At 35.8% G+C, this 25900-nt stretch overlaps 1 protein-coding gene across 1 annotated transcript; it reads right to left on the bottom strand.

The window, feature by feature from the left end:
- Positions 1-24120, bottom strand: TTK (TTK protein kinase). The gene is made up of 22 exons (XM_084203042.1): positions 24109-24120; positions 22762-22906; positions 22267-22492; positions 19634-19740; positions 16119-16262; positions 13058-13166; positions 12867-12942; positions 12688-12785; positions 12054-12153; positions 11203-11326; positions 9696-9877; positions 9441-9577; positions 7871-7997; positions 7149-7241; positions 5287-5444; positions 5050-5201; positions 3745-3869; positions 3362-3442; positions 1946-2122; positions 1529-1619; positions 1197-1294; positions 1-105 (listed from the first exon to the last, which is right to left on the bottom strand). Exons 2-22 carry the CDS (start codon positions 22904-22906, stop codon positions 16-18), a joined length of 2640 nt encoding a protein of 879 aa, XP_084059168.1. The 5' UTR covers positions 24109-24120; the 3' UTR covers positions 1-15.
- Between the last annotated feature and the right edge of the window lie 1780 nt (positions 24121-25900).

Raw genomic sequence — 25900 nt, 5'->3', positions numbered from 1 at the left:
CTCCTGAACAGTAGTTCATTTTGTTGTCCATGTTTTTTGACTCCCAGGTTTTGCAAATGCTGATACATCAAGAGTTTTACCACTGTTGCACTGTTCATATAAAGTCTGAAAGTTAACAAACACACAGGGTATTCAGGTGAACACAGTTGTACTGCACATGGATTCAAACTATATAACAAGTATTACCACTTGAAATAAATCATAACATACTGAAATATTCCATACTAAAATTCCTCTGTCAAATCAAAAATAAAAACACTTAAGACAGCTTAGTTGTACCAGCTGTAATGCAGTGCAGTGCCCAGGGTAAAATACAGATGCTGACTTAGCAGTGTGGGCAAAGTTATAGAGCTTCACAAGCCAGGAGAGAACAAATCAGCTGGAGAGATCTAAAAATCAAGTTTACTCTATTAAATGTCTTCACCATGGAAACCCCAGCATGGAAGGAGAGTTATTTGTGTACTGGGGGCATACAAGCTTTACATGACATACTCGATGTCCACAAACGGCCACATCACCATTTTGTTAGAAGAATAACTACTTCTTCACCCTCATATTTAAAACACATCAAGTGCAACTAGAACAGTAAGCATGAACTCCTTTGGATTTAAGATACATTGAATTTGCTTTCTTCCCTAAGAAAGCAGCTTTGCATTCTCTAGGTCTTATGTATACTTTACCACCATCACTTCTGAGACACAGGTGGAAGGAACAGAGTTGAAGATTTATCAAACTTCTCTTTCAGGCAATAAACAGAGAGTGTGCAATACTTCAACACACAGGAACTAATTTACACATAGCACTGTATTAACAGCTCAGCAACTTCCAGGAAGCAGCAACAGTTGCAGTTCAAAAGTGTGCACACTTAACAGATCAACTGAGATAATTTTTCCATAGTGAGGGTTCTTAAATTAGAAGATCTCCACATAGGGGCAGTTTAAAAGCAAAGCAGATCTATCAGAAGGTGGAAAGGAAAGAAAAAACTACAAGTAAAGATTATTGGCATCATTTTCAACCCTTCCAATTCAGAAGAATGTAGAGATTCTGCATCCTTACAAATAAAAGCACTAAGATATGCAATGTTTTCCCAGCTATGGCTAAAGATTTCATATGCATATTTAATCTTTTACTATCAAACATTCTAACCTTTGCATGAGCATGTACTGCTACACAAAATAGAAAAGACAATTACTTACCCTCGCAGCTCTAGAAATAGAATTGGGAGAATTCAAGCCAACAAGCTGGCCAAGGATACGTTTCATTTCCTCTGTTGTTCCTTTTGCATTTGGGACACCTGCAGTTAATTTATAGTTATGCTGAAATGGTATACATTATCAGTGTAAAAATTGCCAGAACTCTTTGTAAGAGGTTTAAGAATTAAAATATTGAAGTCTTTTCTGAAGGAGATGTAGGCACCAAACAAAATTGAGTCATGCCAACAAGCTCATAGTACCTCTAAGAGTAAAGTGTTTTTTAATGCATAGTTACAAATACTATTTAATAAAAATGTATTTTAAAATAAATGTACCTGTTTGACAATGACTTTGAATTTGAACATAGGGATGTACCAGCAACTCCGAAACAGAAATTCTCTCTTTAGGATTCCTTATTAAACAGCGCTGCAAATGAAAAAAGAGGAACAATGTCTTGCCTATAAATTATAAATTGTCCTAGGAATTAACAGTATTTACTTTGGTTGTTGAACCAAAGGACTTAAGTCAGACTGCTTTCAGTACTTACTTAGCTGGTATTGAGCTGAAAAGAGACTTTAATATGGAAACTAGATAAAGTAGCTCTAGCTTCGTTCTTCTAGAATAAGGCCTGTTACTACAAGTAGCAGTGAGCATCTCTTTGTGGAAAAAGTCTCAAGCTCAACTCATTCAGTTTCATGAAATATGCTTTAAATAAAGAAATTACCATTATTTAAAACAAAAAGAACAGCTACCTTCAGCACATCTTGAAGATCCTTCTCAGCAATATCTGGGAATCCTATTTCATAACTTGGATCAACAATAGCATGCATTTTATTGATGTGACTTGTTATATGCTGAAACGGAGTCCTTCCATATGTCATACAGTACAAAATGCAGCCCAGTGACCACACATCGCTTTTGGGACTTATCTAATATTAAAAAAAAAAAATTAAGATTACTCTCTACGTAAGGAACTAGCCCTCCAATCAATTTATTATGCATTTGAACAGTTTCCATTGTGTAACAATTTTTTGTTACTATTACACAAAATCACCAAGGCAGCATGCCATTATCCACTAAGACAGTAATGTGGCTTCCTTCACTGATATTACAGAAGAAAACTATTTTTCTAAACTATTTTTGAAAATCAACTTACTTGAAGAACTAACTTAAAAATAAAGTTAGTCCTTAACAAGTCAAACTGCAGGATTCTAATTTCAGATTTAAAAATAAATACAACTAAAAGCATACTAAATTATTTAAATCCAGGAAATGGTGAGAGATCACCACTATGTCTCCTAAACTATAGTAAAGCCACAATTCAATTCCCCTGGGTTTAAAGGATGCAGATCCATATTTTAACCATGACACTCAGGCTGTTCCTTGCAGGACAACTTTGCACTTCTCCTGTTGAAGCTGAAGTACTCTAAGAGAAGCACAGTGCGGGGGAGAGGACAGAAGTGGAGAAAGATGCATACAGAGAACCTGACTCCTAGCACAGTGGTTAGATTTTTGCTTAGATAAGCTGAACAAATCTGCACCTGGCATGCAGTTTTAATTTAAGAGTACAAAAGGTAAAAAAAGTACCATCGTCAAAAAAAATCCACTTATAAAATACTTTATTCTCTATTTAAAAAGACAAGATAGTATTTCATTACATAATACTTCCATTCAACTGTTAAAAGGTTAATCTTCACGTACATGTGAGTACATAGGGATTTTAAATACTTTTTCACCAAACCATGTAGCCCTCAGTTAAAGTTTGACTGCCAATATGAAAAATGCTTTCCCTTCAGTACTTCTCATCATTCACATTCCATTGCCCTGGTGATGTTATAAAATTTTTTACAATACACAACACTCTGTAGCAGAAAAAAATTAATAGGATAATGGCCCTAAATATGCCCAAGCCTGTGCCTCTGTTTTACTTTCAATTTTACTCAGTAATTGAGCACTTGCATTTTTCTAAACACCATCTGCTAAATGCTTTTAGGTAGTTAGAGAGATTAAGCTTAACCTTCCAACTCTGCACACCATCATCAAGGCACAATAAATTCTCTTATGTTCAAGTTTCAGTGAAGATTTTGAAAAAAAAAAAATCTGCAGACACATGATTGAATTACTTCCTCCTTAGCAAGAAGGGAATAGGAGGAAAAAGCTCATATTACCTTAGAACGAGGCTTGCCATTTTCTCCATAGGAAGACCTATCTTCTATTGCTTCAGGTGGCATATAATTCATTGTGCCAGCCTAACCATAAAAATGAAGATATTTTAAGTAAAGCATGCATTAAATTACCTTAATAAAAACTTAGATTTCTGTCCCAAAACACTGAAAAGCATCTTAAAAGTTTGTTTCTATTAAGACTGAATGTGATTATTATTTTCTTCATAAAAACATGTTAAAAAATATACATGAATATTCATGTACACATAACAAAGCCATTCAGCATAAGATTTCAATAGCAATTGAGGTTATTACAATCAAAATTATCAGCAGGTACTATTGCACTTCACAGAAAAATGGACATGAATTTTCCAGAAGTATTTCACCTGAGAATCTTTAATGATACTTGTCACATCTGGCTGCATTTGGTTTGCAATGCCAAAGTCAATTAGTTTTAACATTCCATCAACTATCAGAAAGTTTGCTGGTTTCAGATCACTGTGAATAATGCCTGTAAAAAAAGAGTTTAAAGTAAATCCAAATTACTACCTTAAGGGTTAGCATTATTCAATTCCCATAACCCTTGCACAGAGAGTATGTGCAGATTGGCTTTGAGTCTCTGCAGATTTCATAAAAGCGCTTCTATTCCTTCCTAAAGAGTTCTTAACTTGCATGAATTTACAGTTGGAATTACTACTTATTCAAACCTGCAGGTACCCCAGAACAGCTCCAAGCAAGTTGAGTTGCAGAGCTTGCCTCAGTTTGGGACAGACACTCCAGCTCTCTGTGCACTGGATTGCTGCTTTGGAGCAGTTCAGTGGCCTGTCCATGCTTGTAGTTCTCTCTTTAATTAGCTAAGTAGTTAAAATAAAATTATTATATCGCTTAGTCTAATTAAAGGTACTGTTCACTGAGAAATATACACAAATGACTTCTCACAAACTCTACTTGCACAATTTAAAATAAATTTTGGTTACTCACCCATATAATCAACCAATCTATCTATTTTTTTACAAAAATCTGTCTTTTTTCAAAACATCACATGTATGTATGCACACTGAATTTCAGTAGGTTTTGCTGTTTGCTATATTATTGAATGCTCCAGCCCTGAAAATAGACGTTGCTTTCTGCTACATGTATGTACTAGTCCTCACTTCATCATTATATAGAAAAAGTTCCAAGTCTGCCTCTCCTGTATACTATACAGACATACAGAATATAGATGCATACACAACTATATAGGTAAAGATGAGAGGAAGGCCTGAAGAACTCTAGGAGAAAGCTGAAACACTGTCAAAGTAAAGATGGCAGAGCTTTAATGTCAAAGTTAAGTATGGACAGACTGAGCAGCTAAAATTTGAGTCTAACAGAGAACAAGTGGAATTAACAAGTGGGAGTATAAGAGGTACTCTAAAACAGAACATATTTTCTAGCTGTTGAAAGAAAGCAGATAGACTTAGCTAACTCAAGAAGGATCTCACAAATATCATTGTTTATGTAATTCTATCTCTGGATCAGGATTTACCTTGGTTTTTGTGTCACTGCTTTTTTTTTAAATGCAGAAAATACCCATCTTTGAAGATCACTAAGATTACACCAACACTAAAAACAATACCACCTCCAAAATTAGAAAAATATCCATATTATCTGCCATATATCCTATACAAATACCTAGAATTATTTAAGAATACCATATTCATGGATTGTGTGAACAGCTTCCAGCATGTTTTTCCAATAGCTCTTTCGTTCCAATGGATCCATCTTTTTTTTCTTTTTAAGCCAGCTATTGAGATCAATATTTCCACACTCCATTACCATGTAGATATGTTGATCAGTAATTTCACTAAAAATAAAACATGTATGTTAAAAGTGAAGGAAATATCATTTTATAGAGAAATAGTGATTAAATAAAGTTAGTATTTACTCACTAGCCATAAAGGCGGATGATCTTATCACTATGTTGCTGCAGTTTACTCAAATGAGCAATTTCATTCTTATAACTCTCAACAGTCTGTTGATCAGCTTCCTCTAGGTTCACATATTTGACAGCATACAGCTGCTTCTTGTCATTCAGTACTTGAAACACCTACAGAACAGTATCAGTTAATAACTTCATTCATCCCTAATTCCAATGTACTATGGTCCTTCATCTCAACTCAGCCAGAACACCAAAGTCTACCTTTTCAAAAGGAAGAAAAAAAATTCATACAAGTCAGCATGAAAAAAATCAACGACACCAGTTACAACAGAAACAACCCTCTATCAGAAGCTATCTTGGTGCTACATTATATTTCACCAGGCGTAGTACATCATGAGTCTGCAGTGCTCATTAGATAAAGATTATGAAATAACACTCCCAGAGATACAGGTTTGATCTGCCCTCACACATTCACTTTGTCACACCAAAATCATTTAGAAGCTAGAACACATGACAAATTAGAAGTGGTTGAGAGCATAAAGTCTCATTTAGTCTAAAGATGAGAAGGCTGCAGGAAATCCTATTGCTGTCTTCAGCTATTTAAAGGGAAGATATGACAGACTCCTCTTGAACCATCAAAGTTATGAGATGCAACAGACATAGCTAACAAGGAAAATTACAATTGGATGTTTTGATTTTTTTCACTGCCACATAGTCCAACAGAAAAACTGCTTGTCCAGATAGACTATGAAATCTCCATCCTTGGCAATAGTTAAACACAAAACCCCCTGCATACCCTGCTCTATTTAAGTCGTGTTTTAAGCACACTATAAGAAAGTGACACACAAGTCCCTGCCATCCTACCTTATTCTACAACCATACACTGGCAACACAGAGATCCTCTTTCTGGAGCTGCCTGCTGACTGGAAGCTGGCTAATATTAGCCCAACTGACAAGGATGGGAGGGAAGACCCAGGAAACTACAAACTTGTTAGCCTAACCTCAGCTGCTGGAAAAACTACAGAGAATATTCTACTAGGTGCTACTAAAATGCAATAATCAGACAGTCAGCATGGATTCACAAAGGGAAAAACCTCTAAGTAATTAGTTAAATTAGCTGTCCTTAGGACACATCCTCCTAGAAGCTATGCTAAAACAAATGGAGAAGAGGGAGGTGATTTGAGAGAGCCAGCACTGCTTCGCCATGTGCAAGTCTGTCTGACCTACCCAGTGACTTTTTGTGAGGGAGGGACTACATCAGTGGACAAGGGAAGAGATAGAGATGTCATCTCTCTGGACTTCTGTAAGGCCTTTGACATAGTCCCCCACAACATCCAGCTAAACTGCTTATGCTGTTAAGAAAGTAAGGAACAGTAACAAACCAAAGAGATTTTGCCAATACTTTTTTTCCCAAGCACTTATGACCCCAAATTTCCATGTTAAAAGCAGCTCACTCACCACTTCAGTCATAGCTACAACTCCATTTCTCACACAAGTTACAGAAGTAGTTAAGAGATGGTCTGTCTCCTTCAGGCTCTCAATCAACTTTACAAGTCACCCATTTCTCAACAGTGTAATCACACTGCTCTAAACAACAGCCTCTCACATTAGGATGTACACAATGCAGCACATCTCTTACAACAGAAGAGCTGATTCTACCAGGAATTTTAATGCTTACTCTACCATAGAAATTATCTTCAAAAGGAAAAAGTCTAAGCATAGCACTAAACCAGCAAAGTCTAGATTCCTTGGGTCAAACATCATGTACATGTTAACACTCGGCACTCAGTAGGTGACTTCAATGTGTATTTATAATAGATTGTACTACTGTGTAAATGAGTGACTGCCTAAAAGGATAAAGAAGCACCTTACCTTACTTGAGCCTCCACTACCTATTTGCTTTAACACTGTATAAACTCTTCCATTGATAACAAGGCATTCATGTGAAGGTATAGAAGCTGGAACCTGTGTACACATAGAAAAGGTTAAGAAATAAATATTGGTACATGCAACTTAAGAGAGCTCTACTTTTTATTACGATAAATGCTTTGTCTTGCTCTTTTTGAAGATGATAAAGTTGTTTAGAAGCAGTAAAGAAACTTCAAATGAAAGCTAGATCCCCATACACTGATCATCATTTGGCATGTGACATCACTGTACTCTTGTAAAAGGTTCCAATGCTCCTCACACTGGAAATCAAGGAAAGGATCTTCTTTAATAAGGCTTCCCAGATCATTAGAGACACCTCCCTCTTTACATATAACGTCAGAAACTACATTATCCAAGAGACTTTCAGTCTCAGCATGAAACTTAAGAGCTGTACTGAAATCACCTACCATTCTACTTGAAGCTAATTACCAGATAAAAGACTGCAGTAGTGTGAAGCTGAAACAGCCTGCATTGCCCATATCTGCTACACCAAGCCACAGAAAGGCATCAAGCTTGATTTATTAATTTATCAATACTTATCCTCTGGTTGGAAGCTTAAACCTACCCCCCAGTTTTACCTACAATTAGGAAGGTTTACACATTTGTTTTACCTAAAGTAGTTCCCAATGAAAATATATGCTAAAAAAATGACAGAAAATTGTTACCTGCAAGCCAACTTGATTTTGAAATGGAGTCGCTGGAGTATGTGGTAAATAATAAGGGAACTGGCTGTAGGGAGTAGAAATTTGACATCCTGGTAGAAACTTGTCCTTTACAACTGGTGTGCTGAAACTAACAAAAAAAATGAAGACTATCTGCATTAGTTGTATTTTCTTAATATTATTATAACAAAGTTGAAATCTTCAATGTTTCTTGAAAGTTAAACCCTATTGACTAGCAAGAACTCAAGCCTCCACTTCATTCAAAAATTATCATTAAGACCACTTCAACTTCTTCATTTAGAAGTCCTTTTAGAAACAGACTGAAACTATAACACACTTAGCAAATACTTTTTAAAAAACAAACTCTATCTTCAGACAATTGCTGGCACTTCTCAGCAACTGAAAAGTGAAGGAATTATAAGGCTAGAAGAGCTGACTATAAGAGAGTTTGAGCCAGTTATTCTTCTCCAGCTTACTGTTATTTTTTCAAAAACTTTTTAGATTACCTATTTTTTAAAGTAAGCATATTAAGACAGACAACTTCAAAAACTCTCACTATTGTCTTGAGAGCTTTAGCTATCCTGTCTACGAGCAGAAAGATCAGATTTAAGAAAACTAAAGAGTGCAAAAAATCCTATGTTATTATTTGTTCTCCTGATGTATCTACCATCTCTTTAGTTATATTTCTGAACATACTTTATTTTTCCTCCATTGTATTTTCAGAAACTAATGCCAAGATTAGAACTGGAAAAAATGTATACAATTAGGATTTATTTGGTAGAGTAAAATCACAGAAGAAAAAAAAAAAGACAAAACCAGTCCAAAGCAGGCTTTCTTTGAATACAGAAAAACTCAGCAATTCTGCATACTTAGCATGTACAAACTAAGTAAAGAGAATTTATTCAAGGACTGTTATCACATTTCTTCATGAAATTATGTGTTTCATGTCCTACCTTTAGTCTGAATTCTACAGAATTCTATTCTATTCAGCTACAGAGACAGAGGTCCTACCAACAGGAGCAATGCTTACTCAGCATACAACCTTGACCTATATGATTCATCCTAGAGACTTATGAAAACAATAAGCAATCATATCATTAGAAAGATTTGCCAACACAGGCATAGGGGTTTATGCCTTATTTAAGGTAACATGGATAAACAAATGCTATCATTTCCTAATATAAGTGCTTAATTCTGCAAGCTTCTGGATTTCTCAAAGTGTTTTTAAAAAAACCTCAGACACTTGCATCATGGGAAATAAACTGATATATAGTTATCAATCTAAAAAGCCTGTCAGCTACATAAAAGTTACCCAAAAGAAAGTGTATTGTAGCAGGGATCAGTGAAAAAGGTAAAAACTCTACTACAGATTAATTGATTTGATGGTAAATATTCAAATGCTGAAAAGCTGCCCAAAAAGGCAAAAGGTCCCTAAAGGCAATCTGAATCTCAGAGCCAGGTACCTCACAGAGGCACTTGGGATGTTCACTATCAAACAGAAAAATTTAATAAACCCTGTAAAAATCTGCTTAAACCTTTCCAGAGATCAACTACCATCTTATAGTAGGCTTACCAGGCCATATAATCATTAGATGTGGTGCTTGGTGTTCCATAAACGTGTGATGGATCACTTTTCTTAGAAACAGCATCTGATGGTGATAATCGTCTTGAAACAGGATGATCAGACTGTTCAGTGTTCATTTGTTTTACCTACAAAGGGCAAAGCAAGATATTATATCACACAAGGAGCCGCAATTAAGAACACAATTTCTCCAACATGAGAAGGCTGCTGTTAGCACATGTGTAATATGTATTTTTGTTACTTTACCTCTCCACAGCAGCTTTTTTGGGACACTTCTTGAGTTGGAATTTTTTTTCTGGCATTAACACAGTTTTGTTTAATCTGCTCCAACTGCTTTCTATAGCTTTCACCAAAACTAGATTGTTGCTGTTGACTTTCCAGACGCCTGGGCTCTGGTGTCTTCAGCTCCAGATGCTGAACTTTATTTTCTGGGAAAAAAAACCCAAAAAACAGATTATTAAAACAATTCATTATTCAACACTTGAAAAGTTTCTAGAATAATTTTATCTCATTTTCTAGATCAGACTAAAACACAGACAAATTATTGGAATTAGGCATTAAAAGACACTAACGAAGTCCTCAGGCTTCACATTCAATTCAGTGTAGTAAAATGGCAACTTTCTTCAAAGTCTTAGGATAACACTGTAACACTAACAGAGATGCAACTGTTTCCTACACCAACAGGTGCAGTAAGAGTAGGTTCCTAAATTGTACTACAACATCCTAGGATACCGAGCAGGTTTAAAAAGCACTGAAGATAAGCTTCCTACCATACTCCAAATTAGAAGTCTGTTGTCTGCAACAATAGGCAACCTATAATCCAAGAGCAATGACTGAAGCCAGAGGCCTAAAGGGACTTGGCACTCTCTCCTAGCTCCTTTTGCACAGGTAGTACAAGAGTGAAATGGTGGGATATGACAGTGCAAGCTGCAAACAGCACAGCTTAAGAGTATTCCTTCACAAGCCTGAAAAGTTTTCTTTTCAAATTACTAGAAAGCAGCATCCCATGCTGAGCAGCTTAGTGCAAGTCAACTGCTGAAGGACTGAACTACCTCGCCTGAAAACATGAATGAAGCACAAACAGGGCAAGTATGACCTGAAACCCAAACTGTTCCCAATGCAAGTCAGTGGGAAAAGTTCACTGAGGAGCTGAGGGGACAGTGAAGTTAAAAAAAAAAAATCACAATTTTTCAACTGAAATGTTTCTTTCCTACAATACATATGTACTTATACAATCCTAAATCTAACTCTTGCAATATTAGACATTTTCACCTAATTTTTTCAGCAGCTTGAGAAAGCCACTTAGGGAACCCAGCTTTCTGATGAAACGCTGAAGTAGTTAGCAACTAACCATAGGAAGTTAGTACATGTATTCCATATTCCATGAAGTGGTAAATAATTAGCAGCAACCTTCTAGATTTTACTAGCCCTGAAATCCTTGCTATAAAACCAAGCTGGTTACAATATTTTCCAGAAAGACAACATAATGTAACCTAATACCATCCCTTATTTCTAGCTGACTTCACACAACAGTCAAAATCCATGCAATATCTAGTGAAGTATTTCTGAAATACACCAAAACTGTTTTTTAAAAGAACTTTAAGACTCATTCTCCAAAAGTATGTTAATAATGCAGTAACTTCCACTTTTTGAAAAATATTTTATTTAGCAATGCATTTTTCAAAAATACAGAACAGCATGTTTTCAATGCTTATTCTATTTCAAGCTACTCAGATATGACTTTAATAGTTACCTGCTCTTGTCATCACAAGACCTGCATCCACTTTGGTTTTGATAGTTACAGTTGAATTGGTAGCTGTTTCTGAGCTGCCCTCATCCAACATCTGCAACTGTAAAGCTGTTTTTTCTTCTAAGGACTAAAGGACATAAAAAGCATCTTAAAAAAAGAATCAAAGGAAAACTCAGGAGTAGTATACAAAAGGCATTCCTTCAAGTGATTAAGTGGCAGGTGCACTGCAAAGCAAACATGCCTCAGGGAACTGTGCAGGTTACACAGACAAGTATTACTGATGCTATTTTTAAATATATCAATATTCTGAATTTTCATAATCTAGTTGCTATAATAAAGGTCTGAATGCTTTCTATTCTGAAATTTTCTTTTAGGGGATGGGGACATGGGACATGACAATGTCTTATATTACTATGTCTTACATTTGTTTTTTGATGAAAAAAATCTCTACCAAAAGCTGCAATTTACGGCTCCATAGAGCACTAACTTAGTTGAATTGACTTCCTTAAATAGGGTACTTCCCATGGTAAAATTCATGAGTATAGCTGAAAAAGGTCCTGTAGTCAAGTTGAAACCTGTTCATCCCCTCTTCATAAATAATATTCTAAACACCACTCCCATTGCTCCCATCAGATGTTCAGAGAAAGCTCTTTTTTAATGCCCTATAATCCATAACTATTTTCAAGTTTAAAAGCCATAACGAATGTTTCTATCCACAAATGATTACTTAAAGGGAAATCTACATTATTTCTTTCTTGAATTGAAAAAGGTGTTATTATCTTTCTTACTAACATCATAGGATATCAAGATGTAGATAGCTAGCTTTATGTATTAAAAAAAAACATTTAAGTTACCTGCAAATCTCCCAGTTTGCACGAATCACGCCCACAAGGTTTCGTTTCTGATGGTGGAAAAGGTGCAACAAAGGCTGCTTGTTTGGAGCTGGACATTTGCCTGTTGAAGTAACATTCTTAATTATATCACAGGCCAACACAGTGGACAAATCGTCTTTTTGGGGAATGAGATGAAGTAGTTGTGTGAAGACTTTTGGCTACAAGCTTCAAATATACAGAAAAGCAGGTCCACTCAGACAGCAAAGTGAGAAACAATACAAAGAAGTCCTACAAAATGAGGATTTAAAAATATCTTGAATTACAAGACTGCCTTATCTCTTATTTTAAAAAGTGGACTACAAAAACATGAAGGTACTTTAAATTTATTTCCACTTTAATTTCCATTTCTTTTGAGCTTACTGATTTAGCCAGAACATGCTTTCTCTTCATCTTTACATGCTTTCATACAAAGAATTTGCATAGTAAGATTGGAAGTAGGTTACTGCAGTACCTGTTGCAACTATAATGACTATTTGTTTCTATCCTTCAGGACAAATTTGACATTGACATCTGACATTTTCCACTATCCAATAAAACAACCATTGAAAATGAGTATGAAAATCTGTTGTGCTGTAGGTAAACCCAATAACCATACCTCTTTGTAACACTAGCCGTGAGTGGGACATCTGAATCCTCCATGTCATCACCATCATCAGATACTAGGGTAACAGGAATCCTCCCAAATGGGCAAATCTTAGAACAAATTCAAAGTTACCAGGTGTGTACAGCAAAATAAAGAGTTTAAGATTTTGAAGAAAATGTTATATGTTTTACCTGGTTAGATTTGTTTAGCGGCCTCAATGGATTGTGGAAATTACCTAGAGCACCTAGCTCCTGTGACTTCTCTTCCCTAAAAGAAAAAACAAACTCAAACAAAAAAACCCACAAAACAAAACACAACACTGTAGTGTATGTGTTTGGTTTAATGATATTATAATACATAAAATAAGAAATTAAGACATTACCTAAATAAAGATCTGGTAATAGTAGAAGAATTTTCACTAGAATCATTCTTTTTTAAGCTTCTGTGATTTCCACCTATATTCTGAAGTCCAGACTCCTGTGTACTTGATACTGTAGGGAAAGTAGTTAGAATCATCCAGATCATATCAGACAAATGCAACTAAATTATTCTAAGCAAATAATTAGTTAAATTGAACCAGCTGATCTCACTGATAGCAAATTTGAGAGTGGTCATATAAGCTGTGCCAGGTCAGGGAGTATCAAGGCAGACAAGAGCAAAAAGCTCATTCACCAGCCCCATCTTAATCCAGAAGAGATTCTTGCTTCATTATTGAATATTTAGCAGTAGTTTTATGAAGTTGTACATTAATCTTAAAATAAACTTTGTGAAAGTATATATTTCAGATATACTTTATGGTAAACACAACCAAAATTCAAGTTATTTGTAAAGTCATTCTGGAAATTCAAACCCACAAATAAACAGTTCAGAACAACACTCTTCCGCATAATTTTTCCCTATGGGTGAAATGAAAGTCATTTCTCAGACAAAGAAACCACAAGAACTGAATACGCTAATGAAAATATATCAACACCTTAATGAACACACATTGACATTACAACACAGTTTAATTCTTCATTTAGGGAACAATGTGGAGTACAAGCTATTTTAAGCACCTTCAGATAAACAACAATCACTTGAACTCCGCTATTTTCCTGACAAACCCTTTTTTAAAAATGTAAATTAATATTTGGTTATTTTGATTAAGATCTCTTCAATGCTACAAGTTTTTTTTCTTAAAGATAGACACCAAAGAGCATATCAAAAAGAAAAAGAAAAATCAAAGGCAACTGGAAGTGTTCAAAGCCAGGTTGAAAGCTTTGAGCAACCTGGTCTAGTGGAAGGTATTCTTGCCCCATAGCAGAGGGCTGGAACTAGATGATGTCCCTTCCAATGTCCCTTCAACGTCCCTTCCAACCCAAACCATTCAAAGATTCTAACTAAGATACTATATAACATGATCTTTTACATCACATAGGCCTTGTGTTCCACCAGTATAGGAAATTATCTGCTTGACCAACAAGATCCACGGCTATCCACAGCCTTCTGATAAATCACAATTTAAGGACTTCTATATAGTACTTAACATTTTTTTATTTGTATCAGCTCATTAAAATGGATTCTGCTTTTCTTTTGAACTCTCCCATATCCCTCTTTACTTTCAGCCAGAAGTCAGACTTCTGGTAGATGAACAGTGCAGTGGTGGCTATTTCTAATACTTAATGTTTTATGTACTACTTATGCCAATAGACCAAAATACTCATTTAAATAAAACAAGTGCCTCAACGTACAGTGTAGCTTTATCACCAAGCCAGGGCCATCGCCATCTTACAAATGCAACCCACACTTTTTTTCCCCAAAAATTTTTTTTCAACTTTTCTCAACTAAACATGTTTGATTGCACCTGTTATGTCAAATACTTTAGATTGCCGTGCATGAATGAAAGAGGAAAAAAGGAATTAAACCAAAGGTTTCTAGACTTTGTTTGCATGGTTTGTATTTGGATCACAACACTAACAGCACATAACTGTCAAAAGCATTCTGTACAATCTTTTGAAGCTGTGAACAAATGCATTTCCATATACAGCTTTCATATTTTCAAATAATAAACTTTCAAAAACAGCTCTTCAAATGATAATACAAAACAGAAAATACCTAAATGCCAATATACTAAAATAGCCTCTGCTGCTCCAAAGGACCATACAAATTCATTTAAAGCCAAATTCAGTTATTTAGCCCATGTATGTCCCAGAGTTTGAGATATTTCAAGTCTAGTGTTATTTACATTTTCAAGTTTAATCTTTAAATCACTGAATTACAAGTTTGCATTTTTCAAATACCTAATTACAAACCCATATATATGAAAAAATAATTGAGCCTACTCTTGCCCCACAGTTCACTGCTTCCTAACTGGCAGGCAGGCAGGGTTTTGCCATTCATTCTCACAGGTATTTCCTTAGCCCTGCAGCAGCAAATCAATACTGTCAGCGAAAAATTATACAATCCACGAAGGATATTGGTATCCTTCAACAAGATATTCTCCTGTGGCACAGTACATCAGCAGTGGCATTTATGAATTCTATATCCAATTAATGATAAACAGAGTAAGACAGAAAATAGTTTATTAGAAATGAATGCCATAGCTGAATACTATTCAAAGGGTTCACCCCCACTAGTGTTTCAGTCAAAGGTTGATTCAATAGGTGCCAAGCAAATCTCAAACGCCACTCCTGAAAATATATCCCTAAGGAAATTAAATCAGACCTATTTTTACATTAATTCTGCAATTACATAATGCAAAAATATGGAAGTGTTAGACATCACTCTTGGAAAAACTTAGCTACGCACACTTCAATGCTGAAGTCAAAACATTTTTTGCTCAATTCCACTCCATACAAATTTATCTCTTGAAAACTTCAAGAAATAACTGTTTCCTTTTTGAAGGTATATACCCATCAATAAGGATCACTTTGGATTTATGATACAGCCAAGCACTTCAGTTTTGTACTGACAAACATATGGGTTTTCTCCAAAATAAAGTTGAAATGGATTACTTTTCCTAGATTTAACTTCACTGAAATGACTGTCAAATCTTTCCCAGTCTGTCACAAGATACACCTCCAAGCAACCTATACATGTGTAGCTTAGTCTGTATATTATATTTCAGTCCTAATTCTTCTCTACCAACAGCTCTTACTCTTGGCTCTTCCTTCACACTTAGAGCTGCAAGTCTCTATTACAAACTACAAATCCCTGATGACAGGCCAAAGGAACACCCTCTGCAGAATTACAGAACTGACCATTCCATAGCTCCTGCAAACTACAGTCACTGCGCTGAAGATGGAAACAAGCACTGAAGGAATGAGATTTATAATACAGACAAACATATCTGTTTATTGGGCAATAGAGAGTCTGAGTTTATATCTAGGGACAAACACTAATGATTTTTTCCAATCTAGAATCACAGCATGCATAAGCAACCAGTAAGAAGAAACTGCAATTACCTGCAAAGTTCTCCTTCTCTTCATCTGAAAGTAACTGCTTTTTTTTCAAATGTAAGTTTTGCAGAGCGGTTTCCAACAATTCCAGAGGAACAGCAGAGCACTCCACAGCTTTCTGAAGGATCTGCTTACACTTCTTCTCGTTTTCTAAGTGTAAGAAGCACAGCGTTAGAAATCACAGAAGTAAAAAAAACTACACCGGGGCAAGATATTTTAACGAGATGGTAACATTCATGTTGTCTTATATTCACTTTGCATAGTACTATGAAGCCTTTGTTCATTAGGGATACCTCCCCTTACATTGCCATTTTAAGGAAACTGCCTGGAAATAGTTACAAGCAAATCACACAAGTCAATTTTTTACATTAAATTGAACACCAAATTATGCACTTAATAGAAATCACATTTAAAACCAGCTGTTGTTAAATAAAACAACACCTCTGGACAGCACTACAGTTAAGAAAAGAGGAGAGAAAAGCGAGGACATTTTTTTGTTACAGTTTTAGACATTACTAAATGGCATAAACAGAGAACTTTGAAGAGAGCTGGAGTGGGAAAGGGAATGTGTTATCAAAACATATTGAAGCAGTCAATTTACATATGTATACATGTACACAGCATCTATTAGAAAAAGTCAAAAAAGGAAAAAAGTACTGTAACCACAATACTTTACTTGGTTTGAAGAACATCTGGGCAAAATGATGCCATGTTTTGCGACAGCTGTCAATGCCCCTGAAACCCCAAATGCCCTTTTTCCTCCATTCCAAAGCAGGAAAACAAACCATTTTGTTCTTACATTCATGCCACATATATATTATAAGAAATACTCAAGTATATGCATAATAGCATATCTAAGAGTGCCATGACCCCTGCACTCAAAACTCCACTCATAAATGAAGCTAGACGTCACTGTAGTTCAGGCTGGTGGAAGTGCAGTACCAGGAACTTCTGCTTTAAGTAATCTATTTTAAGAATATTAAATGGATGATGCCAAACACTGAAGCAAGGAAGCACCAAAATTAGATGAGCTATAATTTCATTTAAATCAATTTTGTGCTAATTTGTTAGAATTTGGTTTTTAACCATATAGTCAAATACTGTTTTCTTTCCTAAATCATTAGCAAAGTGGACAGGCTCTAAGGATCCTTAACCAGCATTCTGATTCTACCTTTTGCTTTATTTAGTAACCACACATTGCTTCAACAATGTAATTCCTTCAACAAAGTAATTCCTCCTAATATTGTGTGCCCCATTGAGTAAGAAAGAGCATGACATCAAAACATTTATGTGAAAAACTAACTGCTTCATTCCCCTTAACACATGAGGAACTAAGTCACAAAATCAAGCCTGAAGTACTTCTGAATTCCAACCAGTCCACTTCATCACATGCTAAAAGCCTGAATCAAGCACCCTGGCATAAGATTTGAAATAGTCAAGAGTAGAGTTTTATCTATGGTCATAAGTTCTGACCAATTCACAGCAAATCATCCTCAAGCACACCACCCAAGTAATGACAAGACAACTCCTTATCTAGGGGTTTTAAATTTTAGTCAGTATTTAAGTAAAAAAAGAGCTACAAAACACAGAATGGCACCTTTATTGTGTCACTCCATTTCCAGGCCACTAATATTCAATTATTAAGAAATCAACATCAATTTAACAAGTCTAATTTCACAACTTGAGCTTTTATCTTGAGCAAAACTGTGAGCTAAGGAAGAGAACGTGCAATTAAATTTTTCTTCTTAGTGCAAAAGAAAACACTGACAGGTGTGCCAAGCACTGCTGAAATCACTGGGATGAAGAAGCAACAAAGCACTACCCTCCTTTCCCTCTGGCCTAAGTGGACACAGTGAAAAAGGAAGAGCACTCTTAAGTAACAATTTACAACTCACATGTTCTACTAATCCTCTTTGAAGCAAGCAGCAGGGACACTGTAGCTCCATACACATTACTAAAGGACACCTAGATCAGCTCAAGGGTAACAGATACAAATCAGAGAGCACACTGCAGATAAAACAAAGCCGATCATAACTGGCTTATTTCCTTTGGGATTAGGACTTCATTCTAGGTTGATTACTTACTGTCAAAGTAAGGTATACTACTGCATGAGCACATCCCATAACTACAGGATGCATTTAGTCACTGGTAACCTATAGCAACATTTCCACACTTTATTAAATTACACAATAGGTTTTATTACACTTATTTAACAATATCTTTGTTATTGCAGTATTAATGTTTAATTATCTGTTTAAATAAACATCCAGTGCACACAAAATAAATTATCTTTTTACTACTGTTTAGAAGCTCAGTATTACAAGTTTATATTAGAACAAGACCGGTCAGATAACTGACTTATGCATAACACAGAAACTGTGTCATTTCAAGACACAAACATGCAGATTTTTGTCCTTTTTTCCCCATCCTGTACAGGAGTCATTCACAAAACATAACATGTACTCCTGGTAGGGGGAGTTGATTGATAGCCTTTCCTGCTCTAATGCCAATCAACTTATCAGCAAAGAAAAACTGGAAAATCTGAGATGACAAATGAGTATCTACTTACAGATTTTAACAAAATGGCTCTGCCTCATGGGCCATACTTTGAGCATCTAAACAATATCCTAAAATACAGTTAAAAAGTAGTACTGGAGCAAAAATTTAAAGACAAAACCACTATCAGTGAAAAAAAAAATCAGAAGTAAAGAAAGAGAAATAACCAGTAAAATGTATTTAGAATCTAGAGTGTAGAACGGACAGATTCATTTATTTAGTGTAGCTAAGTTTGGGAAGAACTTCTCATACTAGGCAGTATGACAAATATATACAACATACAACAATATACAACAACTTGCATGATACCAAAAAGAACACGAAGGGAAACAAATCACAAAAAAATTAATATATCAATCAAGTCTTTTCCATTTAAATAAGAGCACGTGCTCATCTTTCTGTACAGAGCAAACTGTCAAAGGAAGAAATACCCAGGGTGACATATGTCACTGTTCAAATCATCCATGGTAACAAAAGAGACTCTCAAAAATACCAGCCTGTGGGCAGCTAACAGGGCCTTGCCAGCAAGTACCAGGGCAACCAAACTGCATATTGACAGTGTATTTTACATTGTGTATTAATAAAAAATCAATCTACAGATGCTTTTTGGAAGAAGATAGAATTTGTTCCACAAACAAGCAAAGTATTTGAGCCTCACTTTTCAATGCAGGAAGAGCCTTACTCAAAAGCCTTCCACTGCAAGATCTAAATTAGAAAAGTAGAAACTACTAACAGTTTTCACCTGGATTAAAAGTTATTTCTATAACAAAAAAAATCTGTGTGCATATTTTCACTTTAAAAGTGAACACACACTCTTAGTAAATTTCAATTTTAAAATTCCCGACTTTTTTCTGATTCAATCTATCAGTTTCCTTACAAATTACATAAGGGAGCAGAAGTTTAAAACAATAAAACTGAGAACACAGAACAGCAACACCAAACAAGTTTGTTTGTTTTTTACATACCTTGTGATAGCTCAAACTGTGCAAAAGCCACATGCACAAAAGCAAATTTCTTGCAGTTCAGTCTGGCCAGATGAAATTGGTCCCGTGCCTCCTCTGGATCTTGCAGGCTGTAAAGACAGCACATTCATAGTTATACAAGGTGAAGAGCCTGAGAAGGATAAGGTTCCATGTACTGGAGAAGCTTTTAAATAACTTTGAAAAAGCAACCCACCTATAAGATAAAGATTTTCCTCTTTCTTAGAGCAATCAGTGAACTACAAATAAGCAAAGAATTTTAAACTCTAATTATTGAAAGATATCAAGCTGAACCTTCCCAAAACTCAAAGGACTCAATCCTTAAGCTCTTTCACATTTAATAGTTCATTTACTTTTGCCAAATTTTAATCCTAGTGTTACATTCAGCCATAGATTGCTGAGCAGGTTCACACTTACAGCACACCAACTTTTAAATATTTGAGTGCAACTACAGCCTATGCAAATACCAGTCAAGACACAAAAGGCCTAAATCTACATCACTATGAAACACACTAATGTTATGTTTCAACTGACATAAAAAAAAAGGAGCTTAACACTTTTACCAGCAACATCTATAATCAGGAGATAAAGGAATTATTTCCTAAGTTCCCTCTTGACTCAACAGGTACACAAAGGTACCACTTAGAAGTGGGAAGAGCAAAAACTTTATGACCATGGTTGAAAATAAAAGTACAGAAAAATACAACATGGAAAGGTAAGGAACATTTTCAGTGGAATTCTATAGAATTTTGAGTGAAAGAAGTTTTGCACGTTACTTAGGCATGTAACTAGAGTCACATAGGTTTACTGAACTCAGGTCTGATCATCCAAAACAATAGGACAGGCACAGAATAACCCATCTGCAAGCAAAGTCTGAGCCAGAGAAATTAAGCTGTAATGTATTACAGACACTTTCAAAGAGCTTGTTAAAATTTAAGTTCCTGTAGAAAGCAGCAACAGTTTGGATAGCAATACACACAAGACCTAACACTAGCAATAGGCACCAACTGTCACACGCTTGGTGGCACTGTGCTACAGCCAGAAGCATACCACGAGAGCAGGTCTGGCATTGCAAATGTACAGTACAGAAAATCATAGAAGCATTTGCTGTCTTCAGCTATTTCAGAGCACACTCAAGGATTCTTCAGACAAACTTGGTATAATAATAGGTCAAAAGGTATTGGCACGGCCAGACTGCAGCTAAAGCAGATACCAGGACAAAAAAGGTCTGGTGCCAAGAACAGAATAATCCAGTTTCTCACCTAAAGGTTGGGCAGAGATGTGATTGCAAGCAGGCTTAAGGAGAAAGACTTGGGGGTGATGGCTGATGAAAAAGTTCACATAAGCCAGCTGTGTGCACTTGGAGCCCAGAAAGCCAAACGGAATCCTGGGCTGTACCAAAAGGAGCATGGCCAGCAGGTCACAGGAGGTGATTCTGCCCCTCTACTCTTGGGAAATCCACCTGAGACACTGCATTCAGCTCTCAGCATAAAAAGGACAGGGACTATTCAAGTGAAAATAGGTCCAAGTAATTAGGGAGGTAGGAAATTATCTTCCTTATTTTAAACACTCCTACAATGAGATAAGAGATGTGACTTGATCACTATTCTGGAAAACTATTTCCATAAACTAGGATCCAGTTTGTTATACAGTTTCTGCTCTGAAGAAAAGCAAGTGATCTTTGAATGAGAATGCCATCTTGCATTGTATCTTTAAACTTTCCTGGAAGAGATTCTTTACCCCACTTACACAAAAACACCTTCCTTCTTCAAGATACTAAAGACTCACAAGGTCATTATTCACTCCCGTTTCTCAACAGGTGATTCAACAGATTACTTCCACTGTGTGCTTTTAGTAATATTGATGCAGCAAGGTCCATGCAAAGGACAGCGCAGACAACTACACATTTATCATACTGGAAGATGAAACTATATGCCAAAAAGTCAAATAGGGAAAGAACATAAAAGAAAAAGATTAGCTATGTTCACTGGAAAATCACTTGCTCAGCTCTGATTTTTAGATTGCTGCATTGTTCAATTACAGCTCTTCATCAAAATATTTGCTGTACTATTTCAAGTGACAAAAGAACCCCTTACAAAAAAAATTCTAATTATAACCCTGTCCCAAATTATCTCTGAATACATCTGTACAACCACACTGCTTGAATTTGCACTGAATAATGCAATAAATGACTACAAGCAAAACGAATTTTCAAAGTGTGGAACTAGAGAATGATGTTCTGAGACATTCTTCCTATCCTAAGGCAGCTAATTTAATCAAACTGTGATGATCTTGTCCAGATCTTTCTCCAAGAGGGAAAGCATACTAAAAAAATAAAGCTCAAAAAAGGATTTCATGCTATTGCCTCTTGCACCTTACATAGAGAACCAAGGAAAAAAACAGTGTGTTAACGCCTCTAAATCAAATAGCTCTAAACAATCCTGCATATACAAAAAATGCAAGTACTGTGGCGACAACAAATAAGCAGACTAACCAAAGCTACTTACCTTCCACACTCAAAATGATAATTTGTTGCAAAAAACACTGATGAAAAAAGGTATTCTTATCTTAATTCAAAAATAGAATTATGAGTTCTCATATTGAAAATTTATACTTACGCTTTTAACTCAGCAAATCTCACAAGGATGCGAGCATAGCTCTCATCTTGACTGTACTTTTCTGCAGGCAATGCAGACACTGCTTGACTGTAACGGCCAATGAGTCTATTGAGTAAGCTAACATCCATCTGAGGAACACCCTTTTTCTCTAGCTTAAGTAAAAAACATAGCCAATCTTCTGGATTGTTTGTTGTCATCATTATTTGATTGACAGTTCCAGAGTTATCTGACAGAAAAACAAAGGAGATTGATTAAAACAGCAGCAAATATGTACAGAAGAAAACACTTTTTATAAGCTTTTGTGCAAGACAGTTACTATTTTTTAAGCAAGATTAAAGCAATAGAGCTAAGAAATAAGGAGAGATGAAATTAACTTTGTGGTCATTAATAGTAAAGAAACACTAAACTTGGAAATCATTTCAGTTAATGGTTCTTTCACTCAGTCTATGTTAAGATCTTTTGCATAAGTGACAGTAGAATAACAAAACCAAATACCTGTTGTATCAGCTGAGATTTTAGTGCAGTTAAATTCATCTGTGATATTCTCTTCATTTCTGTATTTGTTTTTCAAGTTTCTAACTCTATTCATGATTGATGTAATCTGTGGCAATCCTCTTTCACTTAGGTCTGTCTCCTCCATCTGCAGACACAAGGTTAAAAAACAATGGAGTTATGAAGAACCCTGTTGCAGCTCACTTTGATTGGAATTACCATGGGAAAGCCTCTCATGTATCATTTGGAGCTTGAGACTCAACCACATTATGTAACAAATACTCTATTTAAGCCTTTGTCAGTGTAGTTACACAAGTAAACTACTTCACAGAAGACAACTTGGAGAAATAAAGAATTGGACCTTAATTGATCCATCCAAATCCTAATCCATGCTTCACAGTAGCCCTTTCCAAAAAGGTATATTCAGCATTTGAATAAAATGGGGAGTATGATGTGTTGCCTGAAATAGCTTCCAGTCCATCACATTAAATCACATTCTGTACTCATAATTAGGCTGGCTTTAGTTTAGCACACAGTGCTAATCCACACTCTTTCCCACAGGTTACAGCAATTAGTTCTCACAGTGGGTTAAGCAGAAAAGAATTCACGTTCTCCTCTGTTCAAAGGACAAAGACAAGTGACACCTATTTTTAAGTTTCTGAAATGAGGTTTAGAGATTCAAACACTTCTTAAAAGAAGCTTATGCCAAGTCATCAGCATTCTGACAGTTTATCATCAGCTGAGATAATACATGTATATAGCTGAGAGGTAAGAATTTAGGCAATCTGAGCAGAGCTAGACTGCTTAAGCAAACTAAAAAAACCCTAATGATTTCTTTCTTTTCTGCCTACATTAAAAAGCTTTTCCCACATCAATGTTCCATGCATCTAATGAACATAAGAATTCTAGTAAAAACTGTGGTGAATTTAGTACATGTTCAGCGGGTTTGACATTCTAATTACTGTCAAGTTGGGCCCAGAAACAAAGAAAGTAACCCACTTCAGACAGATTAAATAGGTTCAAATAAACACTAAGTTTAGTTCTACAGTGAAATGCTGGTTTTTACCCTCTTGTACTCATGTATAACAAATCAACAAGAAGTTGCTAGAGGGTTACAAACTTTAGATCTACTTTTAGGTGAATTATTGCTAGAAAGAGAACTGGATGGAATGAAGTTCATCCAGTTCATTTAACCCCACCACCTAAAAAATACACAAGGCACTGCTCTCAGGAAGTCTCACAAATAATTTTTAGAGCATTAATCACTAGAACCTGGCATGACTTTAAAAGCACCAGGTTCCCAGCTTTCCCCAAGCCAAGACCATAAATCAGAAAGATTATCATGCTTACAAGAGCTTGCTTATAAGGCAAAAATAGGCATATTTCATGTTCATCCTGACCCAGATATGGCCCACCAAGAATTCCAAGCCTGCTTTTGTCTATATATGTGTTGTTTTGTAGGTTCAAAACACAGTTTCACTGTGTAAATTCCAAGACTTAGTCCAGCAAAAGCACCATCTACATTACCACTATGAAGAGGCCTTAGCACTTTAAGGGTCTGGAGAGACACTCAAATGGCCTCAAGCAAGACCTCAAAATCCTATGAAAGCTAAAGACTGTATGCTAAATCAGTAGTATCTGAAATACTATTTTTATTTCACTGAATAGAAACAAATTAAGGAACCCCCCCACCCCCTTATTTATATTTAAAAATGGACACAATAGATTTTCATTTCAATGCTTGTTTGGAACTTGCTTTAATATCTATTTCTCCCCCAGAGCCAATTTAAGCTGTTCTAAGAGTGGGTCTGTAAACTGTCCCATCTTTTGGGGATCACACTGTTAAAAATTACATAGATGATTACTACAACTAATACTGTTCATGTGCCATTCTACAGATGATACTTATTTACTTCATAAGGAAAATTTTAGTACATATCACAGTTTTGGCTTTTAAAAATACTGTAGAAGGGGCTACAGGAAATCAGATACTCCAAAAGACCTCTTTATGGGTGAGAGCATCCATAGAGAGCTGATTTGCAACTGTACCCACTCCCTCAAAGCATGGATGAAGTCAACTTCTGCAGAACCTGAAGCACCAAGACAACCAAAAGAAATTTACCTCATGTTAAGAAATACCACAATATCTCATTTCCATCATAACTGCTAAAAATTCCCAGGTGGATTCTAGATTTCTTAAACACAGTCTTTATATTTTCCTCATCTATGTCGAAGGTTCGTTACTCTTCCTGCAGTGATAGCTTCCCAAATGCAGCAGACCAAAAGAAAAAGTAAATAAATTTCTGTATAAATTTGATCTTAAGTTGCAACAATACACATCAAACTTACATTTCTGGTGTGCTGTTTAACTGCCCTAGGTTCAACGTGTTACGGAGAAAAACTCTCCCGAAGAATGGATATGTCTTGTCAAAAAGGTAAGATGGATGAGGGCCAGAATACTTCAGATGATCCCAAGAACCCAAAGGTAAGAAATGAAGTTCTCCATCCTGCAGAAGTTCCTGTGCATCAAAAATTGATGGATGAAATAGCGAAAGGTTATTGCGTTAGTTTTCCTAATCTTCATATCCCAGAAATACAGTTTTCATCAAAATCAATTAAACTATTCCTAATTAGTAATAAAAACAGAATAAAAAAAAGCTTAAAGATAACATTTTGAATGAGGAAAAACCCTTTCAGATGTGCCAGCTTGCTGTGACCTTCAGAGACTAAAAAGTACAGCAAGGGCATATTCATCTACATATTGTCATGATTTGCCAGCAATCTTTCTACTCATGCCAATGTTCAAACATAAGCAAGTATTCACAGGTTCTTCGTCTCTTAATCTGCTGCATAATTACTCTTAAAGAAATAATTTGTCATTCATTTCAGTGGTAGATAAATATTTTATATATATTTATAAATATATATATTTAAAATCTGACAGTAGTAAAGATCTAAACCAGCCACACGCTGTTACAAAGGCACTGAATGGGAACTGAGGCAGCAACTGCAGCAGTTCCACAGCGGCATACATGAGATGCAGAAATGCCTACAGGAGAGAAGGTTAGGGAGAACCAGGGACAGGGAGAACACACAGTGCAAAGAACTACCTCTAAATAAAGTGTAGTAGTTAAAGTTACTT

The sequence above is a fragment of the Fringilla coelebs genome, assembly GCF_963513975.1.
Source record: "Fringilla coelebs genome assembly, chromosome: 3".
In the NCBI taxonomy this organism is placed as follows: domain Eukaryota; kingdom Metazoa; phylum Chordata; class Aves; order Passeriformes; family Fringillidae; genus Fringilla; species Fringilla coelebs.
This window is presented reverse-complemented; position numbering and strand designations above follow the sequence as displayed.